The following is a 19,170-nucleotide window of genomic DNA, read 5'->3' as shown; positions in this document are numbered from 1 at the left end:
TATGACTCATTAATGTTTAATATAAACTAATAATTTTTTATCAAATAAGAGAAAAGAGATGAGCGGATGAAATCAACTAAGAATCAGGACAGTCTAGGATGAATAAGTCTTGACAGATACTTTCATTTGAAATAAACGACGGAAATCAACATAGTCAAAAGTATCTAGATCTTTTCCTACACGTATTTTGCATATAAAACATTGGCTGCAGGTTCTCCATCTCTTAGACCTTATGTGCGTAGCATTTTGTATGTAATTTTCCTGATTCTTTAATTTGGAGCAGCCATGGAAGCAAATTTCATCACTGCGGAAACCAAATGAAAGCGATACATGTTGTGGACGAAATTTTGTATTTTTTTTTTTCTTTTCTATTCAAAAAGGCAGGCGGGTAACTATTTATCAGGGTATAAACATAATAACACATGCTCGTTAGGAGCCACACAAGAATAGTCTAAACGGTGAGAACTGCATAAAATCTCTCAAGTTCGATTGTGCCATAGCCTGACCTAACCACATCAAGGCATTAATGGAACCCAAGGCGGCTAATACTAATAGGATTGAAAATTCTCAACATTTACACCAGTGCAATAAACTTCACAATCTAAATTCACATAATCTGAGATTTTTTGAATTGCTTTTTAAAGAAAGTTTAATGTTTTGGGTTTCTTAAATTACAATTATGGCTGTGTTGTTTTGACGTTTGGTCATGCTCTGTTTTACCTGTTGGAGGTTGTTTTTCGTAAAAGTAAAAGTTCTTAAAATAATTGTTATATTGTATTAAGTTGGTGTTAGTGAAAGCCATGTATCTAAATCCATGTTGTGGATATGGACTCTGATAATAATGATATCAATGGCAACTTGGTAATGCCATGCCTCATATTACAGACCAATACCTTGTCTGCAATTGCAGACAATATGGGAAGGCCCTAGTCATAGTTACTCAGAAGATGCAATTTGTGAAAGTGACAGTCCTTTTTCCTCAAGCATATAGACTTACATAAGGTCCAATTTAAATACTTTTACACAATACTAGAGGTCTTTTTCTAATCAAAAAGGAAAAATTAGTTTACACATTTCCACTATATTTGCCACTTTGAAATGGTTGTTCCTTGCAAATTTTTTCTGCAAATAAGGGACCTTGCTGCAGTCAATTGTCATACTAGTATACCGTGACGATTTTATTTATTTTTTGATAAATAATGTATATTCATTCAAAGTGTAGAAGAGTGCAACCCAAGTACCATACAAATAGTCAAGTATTTATTTTTTGATAAATAATGTATGGTACTTAACGTACATGTATTTATGCATCTGCAAAGAAATTATACTCCCGAATATTTTCAATAATTATTCGAACTGCAGAAGATGTGGTTGCTACGGTAAGGAGGGAAAAGAGAAAAATGTTAGACAAGTGCCACACCTTCTTTTCCACTCTTGCTGTCTTTCCCTTCACCTGTCAAAGTGATAAATCAAACACGATTTAGTTCAAGTTTAATTACTTTATCTTCTTTAATCTTTCTTGTAAAGCAGCACAAAATAGATGTATTACCTTGATGAAAATCAGGCTTGGGAAGATAAAGGTTATGGGTATGAGTGTAAATGATCCTAACAAGTTTACAAAGTCCCCCATGAAAGGAAAAGCTGCTGTCACAAATGTATTGAATGTGAAGAGGAGTGCTCGCAGGAGGAATCTACGTTTGATGTTTTCTTTTGAATTGATGCTTTCATTGAGCCTGAGGAACCTAGTATCAAGTGTCTCATGAATTGGTGCGACAAACATCTGAGTTCATCATCAAATCAAGGGGCAAGAGGTCAGCCGAAAAATCATTGTAAGTCATAGCAGTAACTAGAGAATAATCGTAAGACTGATATGTAGGATCAAGTTAACCATAAGGGTCCTAAATATAGTTGTATTATTATTATTATTATTTTTTGATAAGTAAGAAATGCATTTTATTAAAATGCGTGAAACGCCCCTAAATACACATGCAGTATACACAAAACATTCCAAACGAGCAAGAAACCTAATCCCTCAAACCCACATAACAACAAAGCCCAAAAACCACTTGAGGCACTTAACACTAGAAAGCATGAGTCTTGCCTTTCCTCTGCCTAGAGGATGCTCCCTTAGCATCATAGTTGATGGAGCACTCTAAATTCAGAAGCTTCCTTCTATACCCTTTACCTTCCTAAGGGGTGATCTCTAAGGTGGCATATAGTTGTAATAATTGCTTCGATCTTTTAACATTATTATGATAGAATTTGAATTTTTATGTACTGTCTAAAATTATCTTAGTGATATAAGACTCTCCAAATAGAACTTTCATAGGTCAAGACCATTTGATTTTTCCATAGTTCAAGGCTGAGGAGATTCTTATTCTGCAGACAATGGATAAATCTGAACTTGATATTAAAAAGAAGTCAAAAATCTTACATGCTGGGAGACTATAGACTGTAGAATGACACAAGCATTAATGATGACCTTGGCCCATTTAGGACCACTTAGCCCTTCAGGAAGGTATACAGATACCGCTGAGCCATAAGCCCAGTACCCTACAATGATCACACCATAGTAGACTATGAGCCCCACGGTATATTGTACATATAAGGCTTTCCTCATGTTATTGACTGCTGGCTTTCGCAAAGTTGACTGCATGGTGAACACACAAATATTGAAGTGAATATAGATATTTAGACAAACTTCCTCTTTGAGATTCATCTTTGGTTGCATTAACCTGTATTTCTAGTAGCAAGCCAGAGTTGTTGCAAACAATAATGGCCGAAATTGCACCAAAGGCATTGAAAACTTTGTCCACTTTACTTCCAGGTATCTCATAATCTCTACTTCTGTTATATTTCCCTTCAAAAAGAATTAATTCACTGTTTAGCCTGCTTAAGTATATAGATATGTGCATAAATGGTACAGGACTCCATAATTTTGAAGAGGAAAGAGGTTGAAAGCAAAGGATATCTGTACCATCATGAACCAATACCAATAGAATGATGGTGATGAAAGTGAAAGTGAGGATGGTAGAGACTCCAAGCCAACTTCTCATTGCAGACATTGTTGGAATAACAAGTGCAAATATGAAGTAGGCTGCTCCGGTGATGATGATGAAATATTGGAGCCTCAAAGGTGAGTCACTAAGTTCTGAATTGATCTCCTGCTTCCATTGAAACAACCAAGAATAGGGCTTTAGTACACAAGAAGAGGCAAATAATTATATACACCCCTATTTGCATTTACTTTTTTACTATCTGAAATTATTTAAATATACCTTTAGTGCTTTACCACCGAGGAGAATGAAACCCATGTTTCCAAGAAGAAGGGTCAAATATTGAGACACCCAAGTGATGTAATACATTTCTCTGCCTAGGAACAGAAAGAGACAAATAAGTAATCTACTTCTATTTGTCTGTCCCATTGCACTTTTCTGTTGGTATGTGGAAAAACTCACCAAAAAGAAAGCCCATAAGATCTCTGTATCTAATGAACCTCTGACCATCAATGAAGTGAAATGCTGCCAAGAGCCAGTTAGCATAGGCAGAAAAGAGCCCCACAACAAACAGGCATATGATACCCCATGTCCAACCCAAAGGCACCAACATGAGATTTGAAAAACTGAGTATCCATCCGCAGTTGAAACCTGTCACTAGCAGCAATCCCACTTGTTGCCATGAATCTATAAATTCATACCAATTAATAAATAGTTAGGCATCCATCCAGTTAAGGGATAAACTTAAATCTTTTATCACTAAACATGAGCAAAACAAAGACTGTGGAACTTGAAAGAGAAAAATACCTTGGTCTGTGGTATGAGCAGAAGTAAGACCATACTTATGATTCTCACTGCCCTTTGTTTGACCTTGTTCTATGCTCAATGGTTCCACACTCCTCAGTTCCCCTCCTGTTTCCATTGCTTCTATGCAATAATTAACTTGCCTTCTTGTATAATGATATCATGGGGTGACTATCTATAGTTGTATAAATGCCGTGTCTAAAATATCTACAACGACAGAAATCTCAACTGGGTGTAGACTTTTATAAATGCCCTGTCTAGAATATTGTTTTGGGGGTGTCAGTTAGAATCTAATGGCTGAAAATTAGGTATATTTGTTTGGATTTAATGATGATTCTGCCTGATCATTTCATCATTATTGCATAATGCATAGCATCATTGGCCACAAGCTGTTTCTTCTATGCACGTAATCGTGTCATTACAGTTCCTTTTCAAACATATTTGTCTCATATAGTGTTAAAATTGTAATATATAAGAGATGTAATATTTACGTTGTTCGACATAAATACTTAAAATCCACATGTCAGAAAAAATTCAATTAATAAATACAACACAAAAAAAATATAAGAAACACTCGAATCCCAAATTTTATTATTATCCAACTCTCTTAATCAAGGCCTAGAGAGTAAAGATCCTCTGTTTTAATTCTCTACTCATACTGTCATAGAAAACGAAATGGAAAGTGTGTGAATATATCAAAGCTCATGAACTTATATATATATGTATATATATATATATTATTCTTTCAAATTGCCAGCCATTACTGAAGAGAAATGTTAAGATCAAAATGGTAGTTCCAAATGTTGGGTGATTTCAGAGGCTTAGCATGCTTATCTTATCTACAAGCCGCCCACTGCAGCCAATGAATTCATATATATGCTGAGTGGACTTCAATTTCAACAGCTAGTTGCGGCCAAAAGTGGAATTGCGATGTTTTGTTTGCTTCCGCGTTTAATTGATTCATATGAAAACTCAACAAATATTTTTTTTATATTTTGATTCAATCATATTAATTTATAAATATCAACTTTTATTTATACTATAAAGATATTAATAAAAATAAATAATAAAAAAAAAACCCAACTTACAAATGATTATATTTTCATGTAATCTGAAGACTTTCCGAGGAAAAATATATGAGAATAGAATGTCTTCGAAAGTGGGTGGGATTAAAATTCAGTGTAATTGCTTGTCCATATTGTTTACAATTAGGATAGACAATTGTGAGAGAGAGCCCTTCTAGCCTACCTGGTTGGGCAGCTCAAGACTTATTCGGGCAGGTATGCCTCATAAAAGATCCTCTCACAATTGCCTAGCGGAAGGTGTAGGAGAGCAGCGCTAAATGGTTTATGCGGATGAGAAGCATAAACCATTTTATGTATCGTAAATGTTATTTTTTCTAAAAATATCTTCAGGTTGAACAATATTTTATGTGACACTAAACACTTAAAAATAAGAAAAATCTTTTTCAAAAAACATTTTAAAACCTAAATGAAAAGTTAGGCAGGTACTCACCAAAAAAAAAAAAAAAAAAAAAGTTAGTCAGGAAATTAAAAGCACAATTGAGAGTATGCTGGAAATCCAAGGAAGAATCTCATACTCTTGATACGTCTCTTTAATCAAGACTCATATAACGTATGCCTGTTTGTTGCAGCATAAAATTTTTATTGGAATTTTTTTTTGTTTTCCCACTTTTTAAAATTTTTATTAGAATGATAATAACTTATTATTAAAAATGTTAAAGAAAACACTGACACTGACACTTGAGACTAATTAGTTAGAAAAAATTTCCTCCGAACTCTCTGTCCTTATTCATCTTCATAGTGGATGGATGACGTAATTGATTTTGAGGTAGGGAATCACATAAATTCTTGTTTTGTGTAATTTATTATAATAATTATTTATGACTCACAGCCTGCCAAAGTATAGAATCCTAAAAAGTCAAAACATGTGGATGACCCTCAAAGCCACGTCAGCTGTGCCTCACACGGCTTAAATCCAATCGGAACTCTCCAGAATCCTGGAGGATGTGTTGCTGACATGGCTCCATAACTGTACGATTGAGCTGGAACTGCATGGGAAACAACAGGACCCCGGCAGTTGAAGTCTCCAATACTCCAACGACTAATCGCCCTCAATTGCACCTTTTTCTCGGATAAACATCATCAACTAGTCTGTCCAAGTCATATATTGTATGTTTTTTTATTTGAAAAACACGTGTGTGTATATAATATGCTATATATAGACAGTGGGTGGGTCGATCACAATTCTCAATCTCTTCCATAGTTTCTATATATATTCACCCATTTACCAAAGCAAACTCTTGAGTGCTGGTGTTTCTGGAGCTGAAAATGACGATCACAGCCACGCCGAGTGTCAAGGACGGATGTCTTCTGGTGAGGGGCAAGGTGGTGTCGACAGGGGTGCCGGAGAACGTCGTCGTTTCTCCGGTTGGCTCCGAGGCGGCTTTCATTGGTGCAACCTCAACCACTCCAAGTTCACGTCATGTTTTTAGTCTTGGTGTTCTTGGGTGAGTTTCTAAGCTCTCTGCCTCTACATTTCCTTCCTGAAATATCTTATATGTACTTCTCTGTTCTCTTTACATGATATGTTTGGTTGGTCAGAAGATGTTGGAAGAGGTTTGAAAACGTTGATGCAAAAAGCAATTCAACCCCAATTACTAAGTTTTTTGGTTAAGAATTGTGCGCATAATCTACTTGATGCATGTTCTGAATTAAAAGTAAACCAAGGAGGCTTTGAGACAAGATATGTCTCAAAGCCTCAGCTGGTTGGGTCATAGAAATCATATTTCGAATCAGTAATGACATATACTTTGTCAAAATTATATGAAAGAAATCAGGGGCTTGAAATGAAAAACATTAAACATTACTACTACCTGTATCCCATAAGTAAAAAAAAAACAGAAGTTATGTTGTTACTCATAATTGTATACGTGATTTTTACTTTGTCCTGTTACTTATAGTTTGACATGAAAAATATGTGGCCATTATAGGGAAGGATACAAGTTCTTGTCTCTCTTCAGAGTAAAAATCTGGTGGATGATTCCATGTGTTGGGAAATCGGGTAGTGAAATTCCCATCGAAACGCAAATGCTTCTTTTGGAAGCAAGAGAAGAGTCTGTCCTGCTTGATGGAACTTCTTCTGGTCCAAATACTGAAGACACCTTCTACGTCCTCTTCTTGCCTGTGTTGGATGGACAATTTAGGACAAGTTTGCAGGGGACTCCCATAAATGAGCTCAAGTTTTGCGTTGAAAGTGGTCAGTTAGCTTTTCTAGTAATTTTTTTGTTTTTTGTTTTTCCTTTAGTTTCATATGTTGAACTAGACTTCATTTTGTTCTGGTTTTCTATTTTGCTGTTTGTCAATCTTCAGGAGATGTCAATGTTCAATCCTCCCAATCACTGGAAGCAGTATTCATAAACTCTGGGGATAACCCGTTTGAGCTCATTAAGAATTCTATCAAGTATGTTTATTTAATTTCCTTTCTATATTGTTTATCAATGTAAAGTAGCCATTTGCATATTCTTACACTTCCATATGTATAATAATGCAGGATACTAGAGAAGCACAAAGGTACTTTTAGCCACATTGAAAACAAGAAGGTAACAAAGATCCAAATACTTAACCAGTTGACAGCTTGTGTTCATTTCATTCAAACGAATTTACTTATTGTGCTTGAATCTACAGATACCAGCCCATTTAGACTGGTTCGGATGGTGCACTTGGGATGCTTTCTACACTGAAGTAAATCCACAAGGGATTGAAGAGGGTCTTCAGAGGTATAATAAGAAATTCATGGTGCTTGAGTAAAAGTTGCATCAATCTGAATCTTGCTCCATAAGTTGAAATACTGTCTCTTCAATTCTGTTTTCCTGCAGTTTCATGGAAGGAGGATGTTCACCCAAATTTCTGATAATTGATGATGGATGGCAAGAGACGGTAAATGAGTTCCAGAAAGAAGGTGAACCAGTAATTGAAGGGATACAGTAAGTGTTCTTTTCCTTTTATAGGAATAATAACCATTCTATAAAGTATAAGCAATCTGTATCAGTTTGTTAATCGTCCATCCTGTTTCTTTGGTTGATCAATAGGTTTGCAACCAGATTGGTAGACATCAAAGAAAACAATAAGTTCAAGAGTTCAGGTTCAGATAATTCATGCATTGATCTCCATGATTTTGTTGATGTCATCAAAGACAAATATGGATTAAAGTAAGCTTTCTAATCTGTTATGGAATTCTATTTTTTTAGTAGAAACTTATTAAAAGTTTCAGTAATTTTGACCATGTATACTTAAATTATGCATGCAGGTTTGTTTACGTCTGGCATGCTTTGGCTGGTTATTGGGGTGGCCTGTTGCCATCATCAGAAATAATGAACAAGTACAACCCAAAGATTGCCTATCCAATCCAGTCACCTGGTAACACAGGGAACCTTAGAGACATTGTCATGGACATCTTGGAAAAATACGGAGTTGGGATTATAGACCCCCAAAAAATCTTTGAGTTTTATAACGATCTCCACAGCTATCTTGCAAGCAGTGGTGTGGATGGAGTCAAGGTGGATGTTCAGAATTTGATAGAAACATTGGGTTCTGGGTACGGTGGACGTGTATCATTGACAAGACGCTATCAAGAAGCACTTGAGCAATCTATTGCAAGGAACTTCAAGGACAATAACCTGATTTGCAGCATGAGTCACAACTCAGACTCAATCTACAGGTTTGCCTACTCTCCTGATATCAGACACATATAATAAAATTATGTTTACCTAGTTGGAATGTAGTTTCTGATAAGTTTGTTTGCTTTCAGTTCAAAGAAGAGTGCGGTTGCAAGAGCATCAGAGGATTTCACGCCAAGAGAACCAACATATCAGACCTTACATATCACCTCTGTGGCTTTTAATAGTCTTCTTCTAGGGGAGATTGTGGTTCCAGATTGGGACATGTTCCAAGTAAGATGTCCTACACATTTTATTCCCTTCCCACCAAGGAGCTGGTACTACTAGTTTCGTTTGATACTTTGTTGATACTCTGCTGAATTTTTAATCTCTGGCAACTCAACATAATATTTGAAACTTGATTAGTTTCTTTTGGAAAACTTAACATAGTCATAGATATATAGCCGATACAATTAAATCTAAGTGTTTGTTCTTCTTCATTCAGAGCAAACATGATACGGCTGAATTTCATGCTGCAGCAAGAGCATTAGGTGGGTGTGCGATATATGTAAGGTGAGACACAAAAGCAGTAACTGTAGATTTGTTTTACATAAGAATGCTATTTTATGCTTAACTTTTATTTTCCATGTGGGGAAGAAAATTCTTATGTGTTACTCAATTTTTATACAGTGACAAGCCTGGCAATCATGATTTCAACATCCTCAGAAAGCTCGTATTGCCTGATGGGTCAGTCTTAAGAGCAAGATATGCAGGGCGGCCTACCCGAGACTGCTTATTTCAAGACCCAGTGACGGACGGAAAAAGGTGCAGTTATTTCTCAAATTCATCTTCTATGACTCTCAGCTGAATTAGTTTTTCCCTTTAAAATCAGTGCATTCTAATCACCATGTGTATTGACTCTTTGCAGTCTGTTGAAAATATGGAACTTGAATAAGTTATCTGGGGTCCTTGGTGTTTTTAATTGCCAAGGAGCAGGAAGTTGGCCACTGAAAGAAGTAGCTCAAGATATTTCTAGTGCCACATCTACATCTTCCTTAATCTCATGTCATGTGAGTCCCCAAGATGTTGAATTTCTTGAAGAGATAGCAGATGAAAGTTGGAATGGAGATTGCGCAATATACGCCTTCAGTTCAGGTTAACTTTTTCTTTCTCCATGTTAATTTGACCAAATAAACTGAAGGCTGAAAGTCGACTTCTGTAGAATAATTTGAAGTTTTTTTTTTTTTTTTCTTAATATTTCAGGATCTCTTTCTAAATTGCCAAAGAAAGGAACACTTGAAGTGTCCTTGAGAACTCTAACATGTGAAATATACACCATCTCCCCAATCACAGTAAGTAGTCTAACCAAAAAATTATTTCCTACAAAATCTCTTAATTTCTACTTAGTCTAATGCCAATCATGTGCTCATGGAATGAATAGGTTTTCAGTAATGATCTTCTTTTCGCTCCAATCGGATTGCTTGACATGTACAACTCAGGAGGGGCAGTAGAAGCCCTGAACTGCACCATGGATCTCCCAGGGTGCACAATAAAAGTCAGAGGACGAGGCTGTGGCCGGTTTGGATCATATTCGAGCACCAAACCGAGACAATGTATGGTAGATATGAAAGAAGAGGAATTCACATACAATGCTGAAGATGGATTATTGACAGTTAAACTTCAAGGTGAATGCAAATTGAGGGACATTGAGTTTGTCTATTGAGGTAAGTGTGTCTGAGGAATTATACAGTTGAGTTGACGAGGGAGTTAATACTGTTGCATGGGATCAACACGATTTGGTTCATGTGAATTGTAAACAGTTTGAGGTAGAAAGTATCATGTAAACGACTTGTACTTGTATCGCAACATGTACAACCTTTCCTCTTATGTTTTCTGTTTCTGTTTTCCCTTGTATATGATAATTATATATATGATACTCCACTGTTTTGGATTAAGCAACCAAAACAGATTTCCTCAAACGTTCATTTTATCAATGCCCCAAACGTTGCTATTCAATGTTCCCCTTTTTATACTGCTGTTGTTGATAGCGGTGGGGGCTCAGAGATGAGTCATTCTATTCATCACCTCATTATTCTCTTTTCATCTTCCACAACTGATGTTGCTTAGTCCTTATAGCATTTAGTGCATGGGGATTATTATATCTTTGATTGTAAGGACCATGCTACATCAACTTTAAAGATGAGAGTGAGATAATGCGGTGATGAATAGAATTAGTCGAGAAAGGAACTAGGTGGAAGACAGAGAAAGATGGTAAGAATATAATAAAAAAAAACGAAAAACAATATTTAAAAGAAAGTAGAGAAGATAATAGTATAGATAATTGCCATAGTGTATATAGAAAAATCAATAGCTAAAGTAAAGAATTACTTTTGATTAGGTATTTTAGACAATGCTATTGAAGATGCTCATATATCAACAATCTATTGTCTGTTTAACGTCATCTAGACTCAACTTTGATGTACATATGAAAATGTAAATGTGGCAGGGCTGATTGCCCTCTATAGCTGGATTTGTAACTCACATTTTTTGAGTGCTAAGATGTACAGAAATTTTTATAAAACTTGTGTTTAAATGTTGGTGCATCCCTGTTACTAGGCAGCCTAAGAGAGTAGAGTGGTATTGTGGGTTTCTCATATTAAATTGTTTGGGATAAATGAATTCTGCAACAATTCTAGTTCTGTGTTATTCTGTAAGCCAATAAGAATTGAGTTTTTTCTCCAACCTAATTTGGAGGAAATTCTTCTAACATAATCTATAAAAATGTTATGTTTCACTTTTTCATGTGAAAAATATGTATTTAAATTTTTAAATAGCGTGTAATACCACTCAAAGTAGGAAAGCCATAAAAGAAAAAGAGAATGAAACAAAGCATTATTTTTCATGATGGTTTTGGTGTTATCCCCCTATGTCTAAAAGACTAAAACATCCATTCATGCCGAACAACACATCATTAATGGTGGGCCTCCATAAAATTGTCTCAAAGTCCAGAATTGTCCAGCCCATTTGGACCCTACACATCCAACCCAAAAACAAAAATCTCACAGGTTTGTACGACACTGCCCCTCCTTTTTCTTTTTCCCGATAAACCCTTCTACTCTTCTCCACCCCTTATCCTTTTTCTTATAAAGGGTCTTCTCACAATTGTTTAGCGGAAAGTATAAGGAAGTAGCGCAAAGTGGTTTACACACATGAAAAGCATAGACTATTTTACACATCGTAAATGTTATTTCTTTTAAAAATATCTTCAGGTTGAACAATATATTATGTGACACTAAACTCTTAAAAATAAGAAAAATCTTTTTCAAAAAACATTTTAAAGCCTAAATGAAAAGTTAGGCAGGTATTCATAAAAATAAATTAAAAAGAAAAGAAAAGTTAGGCAGGAAAAGCACAATTAAGAGTAGGCCGGAAATCCAAGGAAGAATCCCATGTCTCTTTTATCAAGGAGAAGTGCTAGGGAGCCAAATAAATGAACTTAATTTTTTTTTTTTAAATTGATGTGACAGACCGTGAGTCGCAGACAAGGAAGAGAGAATTGCATTTTTTTAATTAAAAAACCCTTGTTACGTCAGTTTAAAAATTTTTCTGAGTTTATTTGTTTGACTCTCTAGCACTTCTCTTTATCAAGACTCATATAATGGAGGCCGTTTGTTGCAGCATAAAATTTTTATTGATTTTTTTTTTCCCCCCACTTTTAAGTGTTTAGGGCAGTTAAAAACTTTGGTCAAACCAATAACAAATTCAACCGACCAAAAAAATAATTAATGGTGCATGGACACAAATTTTTTTCAAATTAGTTTAGAGAAAATTTCATTCAACTCACTCTAATAATTAATAAGTGCAGTGGACCACGCCTAATGAAGCGGAGATCACTAGTTCGAATCCCCCCTCCCCCTTCTCTTGTGTGGACATATCAAAAAAAAAAAAAAATTAATAAGTGCCGAACGTCAACTAACATGTTTAGATTTTTCAAAATATAATGTTTGGATTTCTAATTTAATAGAATGATAATAACTTATTATTAAAAATGTTAAAGAAAACAGGTCTCTCACATGTTATACGACTTACTAGAATAATTCTAAAAAAATTTCCTCCAACTTTGTCTTTGTTCATCTTTACCAGTGGATGGATGACGTAATTGACATGTAGCGAATCACAAAAATTCTTGTTTTGTGTAATTTATTATAATAATTATCTATGACTCACAGACTTTAAACAGCCTGCCAGTCAAAACATGTGGATGGCCCTCAAAACCACGTCAGCTGGTCCTCACACGGCTTAATCCAATCGGAACTCTCCAGAATCCTGGCTGATGTGTTGCTGACATGGCTCCACGACTGTACGATCGAGCTGGCACTGCATGGGAAACAACAGGGCCCCGGCGGTTGAAGTCTCCAACACTCCAACTACTAATCGCCCTCAATTGCATCTTTTTCTCGGATAAACATCATCAACTAGTCTGTCCAAGTCATATATTGTATTTGTATGTTTTTTATTTGAAAAACACGTGTGTATATAATATGCTATATATAGAGAGTGGGTGGGTCGTTCTCAATTCTCAATCTCTTCCATAGTTTCTATATATATTCACCCATTTACCAAAGCAAACTCTTGAGTGCTGGTGTTTCTGGAGCTGAAAATGACGATCACAGCCACGCCGAGTGTCAAGGAGGGATGTCTTCTGGTGAGGGGCAAGGTGGTGTCGACAGGGGTGCCGGAGAACGTCGTCGTTTCTCCGGTTGGCTCCGGGGCGGCTTTCATTGGTGCGACCTCAACTACTCCAAGTTCACGTCATGTTTTCAGTCTTGGTGTTCTTGGGTGAGTTTCTAAGCTCTCTGCCTCTGCATTTCCTTCCTGAAATATCTTATATGTACTTCTCTGTTCTCTTTACATGATATGTTTGGTTGGTAAGAAGATGTAGGAAGAGATTTGAAAACGTTGATGCAAAAAGCAATTCAACCCCAATTAATAAGTTTTTTGGTTAAGAATTGTGCGCATAATCTAGTTGATGCATGTTCTGAATTAAAAGTAAAACCAAGGAGGCTTTGAGACTAAGATATGTCAGCTGGCTGGGTCATAGAAATCATATTTCAAATCAGCAATGACATATATATACTTTGTCAGAATTATATGAAAGAAATCAGGGGCTTGAAATGAAAAACATTAAACATTACTACACCCTGTATCCCATAAGGAAAAAAAAAAAAAAAAGAAGCTATGTTGTTACTCAGAATTGTATACGTGATTTTTACTTTGTCCTGTTTCTTATAGTTTGACATGAAAAATATGTGGCCATTATAGGGAAGGATACAAGTTCTTGTCTCTCTTCAGAGTAAAAATCTGGTGGATGATACCATGTGTTGGGAAATCGGGTAGTGAAATTCCCATGGAAACGCAAATGCTTCTTTTGGAAGCAAGAGAAGAGTCTGTCCAGCTTGATGAGATTTCTTCTGGTCCAAATACTGAAGACACCTTCTACATCCTCTTCTTGCCTGTGTTGGATGGACAATTTAGGACAAGTTTGCAGGGGACTCCCATAAATGAGCTCAAGTTTTGCATTGAAAGTGGTCAGTTAGCTTTTCTAGTTGTTTTTCCTTTAGAAAATTTGTTGAACTAGATTTCATTTTGCTCTGGTTTTCTATTTTGCTGTTTGTCAATCTTCAGGAGATGACGATGTTCAATCCTCCCAATCACTGCAAGCAGTGTTCATAAACTCTGGGGATAACCCGTTTGAGCTCATTAAGAATTCTATCAAGTATGTTTTTTTAATTTGCTTTCTATATTGCTTGTCAATGTAAAGTAGCCATTTTCATATTCTTACACTTCCATATGTATAATAATGCAGGATACTGGAGAAGCACAAAGGTACTTTTAGCCACATTGAAAACAAGAAGGTAACAAAGATCCAAATACTTAACCAGTTTGACAGCTTGTGCTCATTTCATTCCAACGAATTTACTTATTGTACTTGAATCTACAGATACCAGCCCATTTAGACTGGTTCGGATGGTGCACTTGGGATGCTTTCTACACTAAAGTAAATCCACAAGGGATCAAAGAGGGTCTTCAGAGGTATAATAAGATATTCATGGTGCTTGAGTAAAAGTTGCATCAATCTGAATCTTGCTCCATAAGTTGAAATACTGGTCTCTTCTATTATGTTTTCCTGCAGTTTCATGGAAGGAGGATGTTCACCCAAATTTCTGATAATTGATGATGGATGGCAAGAGACGGTAAATGAGTTCCAGAAAGAAGGTGAACCACTAATTGAAGGGATACAGTAAGTCTTCTTTTCCTTTTATAGGAATAATAACCATTCTATAAAGTAGAAGCAATCTGTATCAGTTTGTTAATCGTCCACCCTGTTTCTTTGGTTGATCAATAGGTTTGCAACTAGATTGGTAGACATCAAAGAAAACAATAAGTTCAAGAGTTCAGGTTCAGATAATTCATGCATTGATCTCCATGATTTTGTTGATGTCATCAAAGACAAATATGGGTTAAAGTAAGTTTTCCAATCTGTTATGGAATTCTATTTCTGTATGAGAAGCTTATTAAAAGTTTCAGTAATTTTGACCATGTACACTTAAATTATGCATGCAGATTTGTTTACGTCTGGCATGCTTTGGCTGGTTACTGGGGTGGCGTGCTGCCATCATCAGAAGCAATGAAGAAGTACAACCCAAAGATTGCCTATCCAATCCAGTCACCTGGTAACACAGGGAACCTTAGAGACATTGTCATGGACATCTTGGAAAAATACGGAGTTGGGACTATAGACCCCCAAAAAATCTTCGAGTTTTATAACGATCTCCACAGCTATCTTGCAAGCAGTGGTGTGGATGGAGTCAAGGTGGATGTTCAGAATTTGATAGAGACATTGGGTTCTGGGTACGGTGGACGTGTATCATTGACTAGACGCTATCAAGAAGCACTTGAGCAATCTATTGCAAGGAACTTTAAGGACAATAACCTGATTTGCTGCATGAGTCACAACTCAGACTCAATCTACAGGTTTGCCTACTCTCTTGATTTCAGACACATAATAAAATTATGTTACCTAGTTGGAATGTAGTTTCTGATAAGTTTGTTTGCTTTCAGTTCAAAAAAGAGTGCGGTTGCAAGAACATCAGAGGATTTCACGCCAAGAGAACCAACATATCAGACCTTACATATCACCTCAGTGGTTTTTAATAGCCTTCTTCTGGGGGAGATTCTGGCTCCAGATTGGGACATGTTCCATGTAAGATGTCCTACACATTTTATTCCCGTCCCACCAAAGAGCTGGTACAACTAGTTTTGTTTGATACTTTGTTGATACTCTGCTGAATTTTTTAATCTGTGGCGACGCAACATAATATTCGAAACTGGGTTAGCTTCTTTTGGAAAACTTAACATAGTCATAGATATGTAGCCATACAATTAAATCTAAGCGTTTGTACTTCTTCATTCAGAGCAAACATGATACGGCTGAATTTCATGCTGCAGCCAGGGCATTAGGTGGGTGTGCGATATATGTAAGGTGAGACACAAAAGCAGTAACTATTGATTCGTTTTACATGTCTTCTGAAGAGAAGCTATTTTATGCTCAACTTTTATTTTCCATTTGGGGAAGAAAATTCTTATGTGTTACTCAATTTCTATACAGTGACAAGCCTGGCAATCATGATTTCAAAATCCTTAGGAAGCTAGTATTGCCTGATGGGTCAGTCTTAAGAGCAAGATATGCAGGGCGGCCTACTCGAGACTGCTTATTTGAAGACCCGGTGATGGACGGAAAAAGGTGCAGTAATTTCTTAAATTCATCTTTTATGACTCTGAGTCTGAATTAGTTTTTCTCTTTAAAATTAGTGCATTCTAATCACTATGTGTGTTGACTCTTTGCAGTTTGTTGAAAATATGGAACTTGAATAAGTTATCTGGGGTCCTTGGAGTTTTTAATTGCCAAGGAGCAGGAAGTTGGCCACTGAAAGAAGTAGCTCAAGATATGTCTAGTGCCACATCTACATCTTCCTTAATCTCACGTCATGTGAGTCCCCAAGATGTTGAATTTCTTGAAGAGATAGCAGATGAAAGTTGGAATGGAGATTGCGCAATGTATGCCTTCAGTTCAGGTTAACTTTTTCTTTCTCCGTGTTAATTTGACCAAATAAACTGAAGGCTGAAAGTCGACTTCTTTAGAATAATTTCAAGTTTTTTTTTTTCTTAATATTTCAGGATCTCTTTCTAAATTGCCAAAGAAAGGAACACTTGAAGTGTCCTTGAGAACTCTAACATGTGAAATATACACCATCTCCCCAGTCACAGTAAGTAGTCTAACCAACAATTATTTCATACAAAATCTCTTAATATCTATTTAGTCTAATGCCAATCATGTGCTTATGGTGTGAACAGGTTTTCAGTAACGATCTTCTTTTCGCTCCAATCGGATTGCTTGACATGTACAACTCAGGAGGAGCAGTAGAAGCCCTGAACTGCACCATGGATCTCCCAAGGTGCACAGTAAAAGTAAGAGGACGAGGCTGTGGACGGTTTGGATCATATTCGAGCACCAAACCGAGACAATGTATGGTAGATATGAAAGAAGAGGAATTCACATACAATGCTGAAGATGGATTATTGACAGTTAAACTTCAAGGTGAATGCAAATTGAGGGACATTGAGTTTGTCTATTGAGGTAAGTCTGTCTGAGGAATTATACAGTTGATGAGGGAGTTAATACTGTTGCGTGGAATCAACACGATTTGGTTCATGTGAATTGTAAACAGTTTACAGTTTTGAGGTAGAATGTATCATGTAAACGACTTGTTTACTTGAATATAACTTTTTATTAATCATGTAAACGACTTGTACTTTTATCGCAGCATGTACAACCTTTCCTCTTATGTTTTCTGTTTCTGTTTTCCCTTGTAAACAGCACTCTGCCTCATTGGTTATATATAGATGATACTTCACTGTTTTGGATTTAGCAACCGCAACAGATTTCCTCAAACGTTCATTACATCGATGCCCCAAACGTCGCTATTCAATGTTCCCCTTTCTACACAGCTGCTGTTGGTAGCGGTGGGGGCTCAAAGATGAGTAATTATATTGATCACCTCATTATCCCCCTTTCATCTTCCACAGCTGATGTTGCTTAGTCCCAATAGCATTTAGTGCATAGAGATTAATTTTTTGGTTGCAAGGACCATGCTACATCAACTTTAAAGATGAGAGTGAGATAATACTGTGATGAATAGAATTATTTGAGAAAGAAACAGAAGAAAGTAGATGGAGTGGTAGAATTATTTGAGAAAGAAATAGAAGAAAGTAGATGGAGTGGGGTGCCGACAAGTCTCACTTTGGGGGTGTTTGTTAAACCCCCTCACATTCCCCCACATCCACCACACTATTCACTTCCTTTTTTTCCCAAAAAAATATTATTACTTTTATATCAAATCATTCACTTTTTATATCACATCATTTACTTTTTATTACTATTCAAATAGAAAAAATCACTACAAAATAAAAATTTTTACTTCCCAATACCACTTTTTCATTTTCCCATACCAATTATTATTATTATTTTTTTTATCTATAAACAGTGTCGTGGTCCATAAACAGTATCGTGTAGTTTAACAAACAAGGCCTTTGTTGCCTAAGTTAAGGCATTTGAGAAAAGTTTGCTCAATACATAATAATTGAGTATGTCCTTTATACCTAGCGTAGGGGCCTATTTATAAGCTAAGAGGTAAAGTCCAACTTGGATTAGGGTTTTTACCCCCAACTTGACATAGGAGTGTTGAGAGTTTAAAATGAACCTGGGCTCCTACTCTAGTTTAACTTGGAGTAAGACTGTTAATCCAGATTTTTCTAGTAGAGTCTCATTCGGACTTGGATTGTATCTCTCTCGTAGCTCTATAAGCTTGTCATTGGCCTTGAATCCTAGGATCTGATGGGAATCTAATGGGCCGGTTGAATGAAATTATTCCCAAAAAAGATAGTAGAATAGAGAATATGTCATAATAATCAATAGCTAAAGTAGAAAATTACTTTTTGATTAGGTATTTTAGATAATGCTATTGAAGATGCTCATACATCAACAATGGGGTCTTGCCTCTATTGTCTGTATAATGTCGTCTAGACTCAACTTTGATGTATATATGAAAACGTAAATGTGGCAGGGCTGATTGCTCTCTACAGCTGGATTTGCTAACTCACATTTTTTGAGTGCTAATTAAGATGTATAGAAATTTTTATAAGACTTGTGTTTAAATGTTGGTGCATCCCTGTTACTAGTTTGCCTAGAGAGTAGAGTGGTATTGTGGATTTCACACATTAAATTGTTTGGGATAAATAAATTCTGTTACACTGTTATTTTTGTGTTATTATGTAAGTTAATATGGACTAGGTTGGTAAAAATTCCTTAAACTTAGTCTATAAAAACGTCATGTGTCACTATGAGAAAAACACATACTTTTTAAATAGCACGTAATACCACTCAAAGGAGAAAAACCATAAAAGAAAAGAGAATGAAACAAAAGCATTATTTTTTCATGATGGTTTTGGTGTTATCCCCCTATATCTAAAGACTAAAACATCCATTCATGCCGAACAACACATCATTAATAGTGGGCCTCCATAAAATTGTCTCAAAGGCCAGAATTGTCCAGCCCATTTGGACCCTACACA

General features: G+C 36.1%; 3 protein-coding genes across 4 annotated transcripts; 2 read left to right on the top strand and 1 right to left on the bottom strand.

Moving 5' to 3' along the window:
• Nucleotides 1-1,008: 1,008 nt before the first annotated feature.
• On the bottom strand, nt 1,009-3,980 carry LOC132173822 (proline transporter 1). Of its 2 annotated transcripts, XM_059585438.2 has the most exons (8): nt 3,804-3,980; nt 3,459-3,683; nt 3,279-3,373; nt 2,978-3,164; nt 2,736-2,860; nt 2,435-2,650; nt 1,550-1,780; nt 1,009-1,453 (listed from the first exon to the last, which is right to left on the bottom strand). In XM_059585438.2, exons 1-8 carry the CDS (start codon nt 3,916-3,918, stop codon nt 1,304-1,306), a joined length of 1,344 nt encoding a protein of 447 aa, XP_059441421.2. In that variant the 5' UTR covers nt 3,919-3,980; the 3' UTR covers nt 1,009-1,303. The 2 variants fall into 2 exon arrangements, with proteins under 2 accessions (XP_059441421.2, XP_088371023.1); XM_088514897.1 differs by having other exon boundaries at nt 2,736-3,164.
• LOC132173820 (putative galactinol--sucrose galactosyltransferase 2) lies at nt 3,069-10,457 on the top strand. The gene is made up of 15 exons (XM_059585435.2): nt 3,069-3,136; nt 5,715-6,330; nt 6,814-7,079; nt 7,193-7,283; nt 7,374-7,422; nt 7,508-7,599; nt 7,699-7,806; nt 7,912-8,031; nt 8,130-8,540; nt 8,631-8,772; nt 8,984-9,051; nt 9,169-9,303; nt 9,407-9,633; nt 9,742-9,830; nt 9,920-10,457. The coding sequence occupies exons 2-15, from the start codon at nt 6,152-6,154 to the stop codon at nt 10,199-10,201; spliced, it is 2,259 nt and encodes a 752-aa protein (XP_059441418.2). The 5' UTR covers nt 3,069-3,136; nt 5,715-6,151; the 3' UTR covers nt 10,202-10,457.
• A 2,579-nt stretch (nt 10,458-13,036) lies between these two features.
• LOC132174797 (putative galactinol--sucrose galactosyltransferase 2) lies at nt 13,037-17,491 on the top strand. Its single transcript, XM_059586477.2, has 14 exons — nt 13,037-13,317; nt 13,801-14,066; nt 14,164-14,254; nt 14,345-14,393; nt 14,480-14,571; nt 14,672-14,779; nt 14,885-15,004; nt 15,103-15,513; nt 15,601-15,742; nt 15,954-16,021; nt 16,148-16,282; nt 16,387-16,613; nt 16,717-16,805; nt 16,894-17,491. The coding sequence occupies exons 1-14, from the start codon at nt 13,139-13,141 to the stop codon at nt 17,173-17,175; spliced, it is 2,259 nt and encodes a 752-aa protein (XP_059442460.2). The 5' UTR covers nt 13,037-13,138; the 3' UTR covers nt 17,176-17,491.
• Nucleotides 17,492-19,170: the final 1,679 nt, after the last annotated feature.

This window comes from Corylus avellana, chromosome 3, assembly GCF_965113065.1.
Source record: "Corylus avellana chromosome 3, dhCorAvel1.hap1.2, whole genome shotgun sequence".
NCBI lineage: Eukaryota > Viridiplantae > Streptophyta > Magnoliopsida > Fagales > Betulaceae > Corylus > Corylus avellana.
The sequence above is the reverse complement of the archived record's forward strand: the minus strand, read 5'-3'. Positions and strand labels throughout refer to the sequence as shown.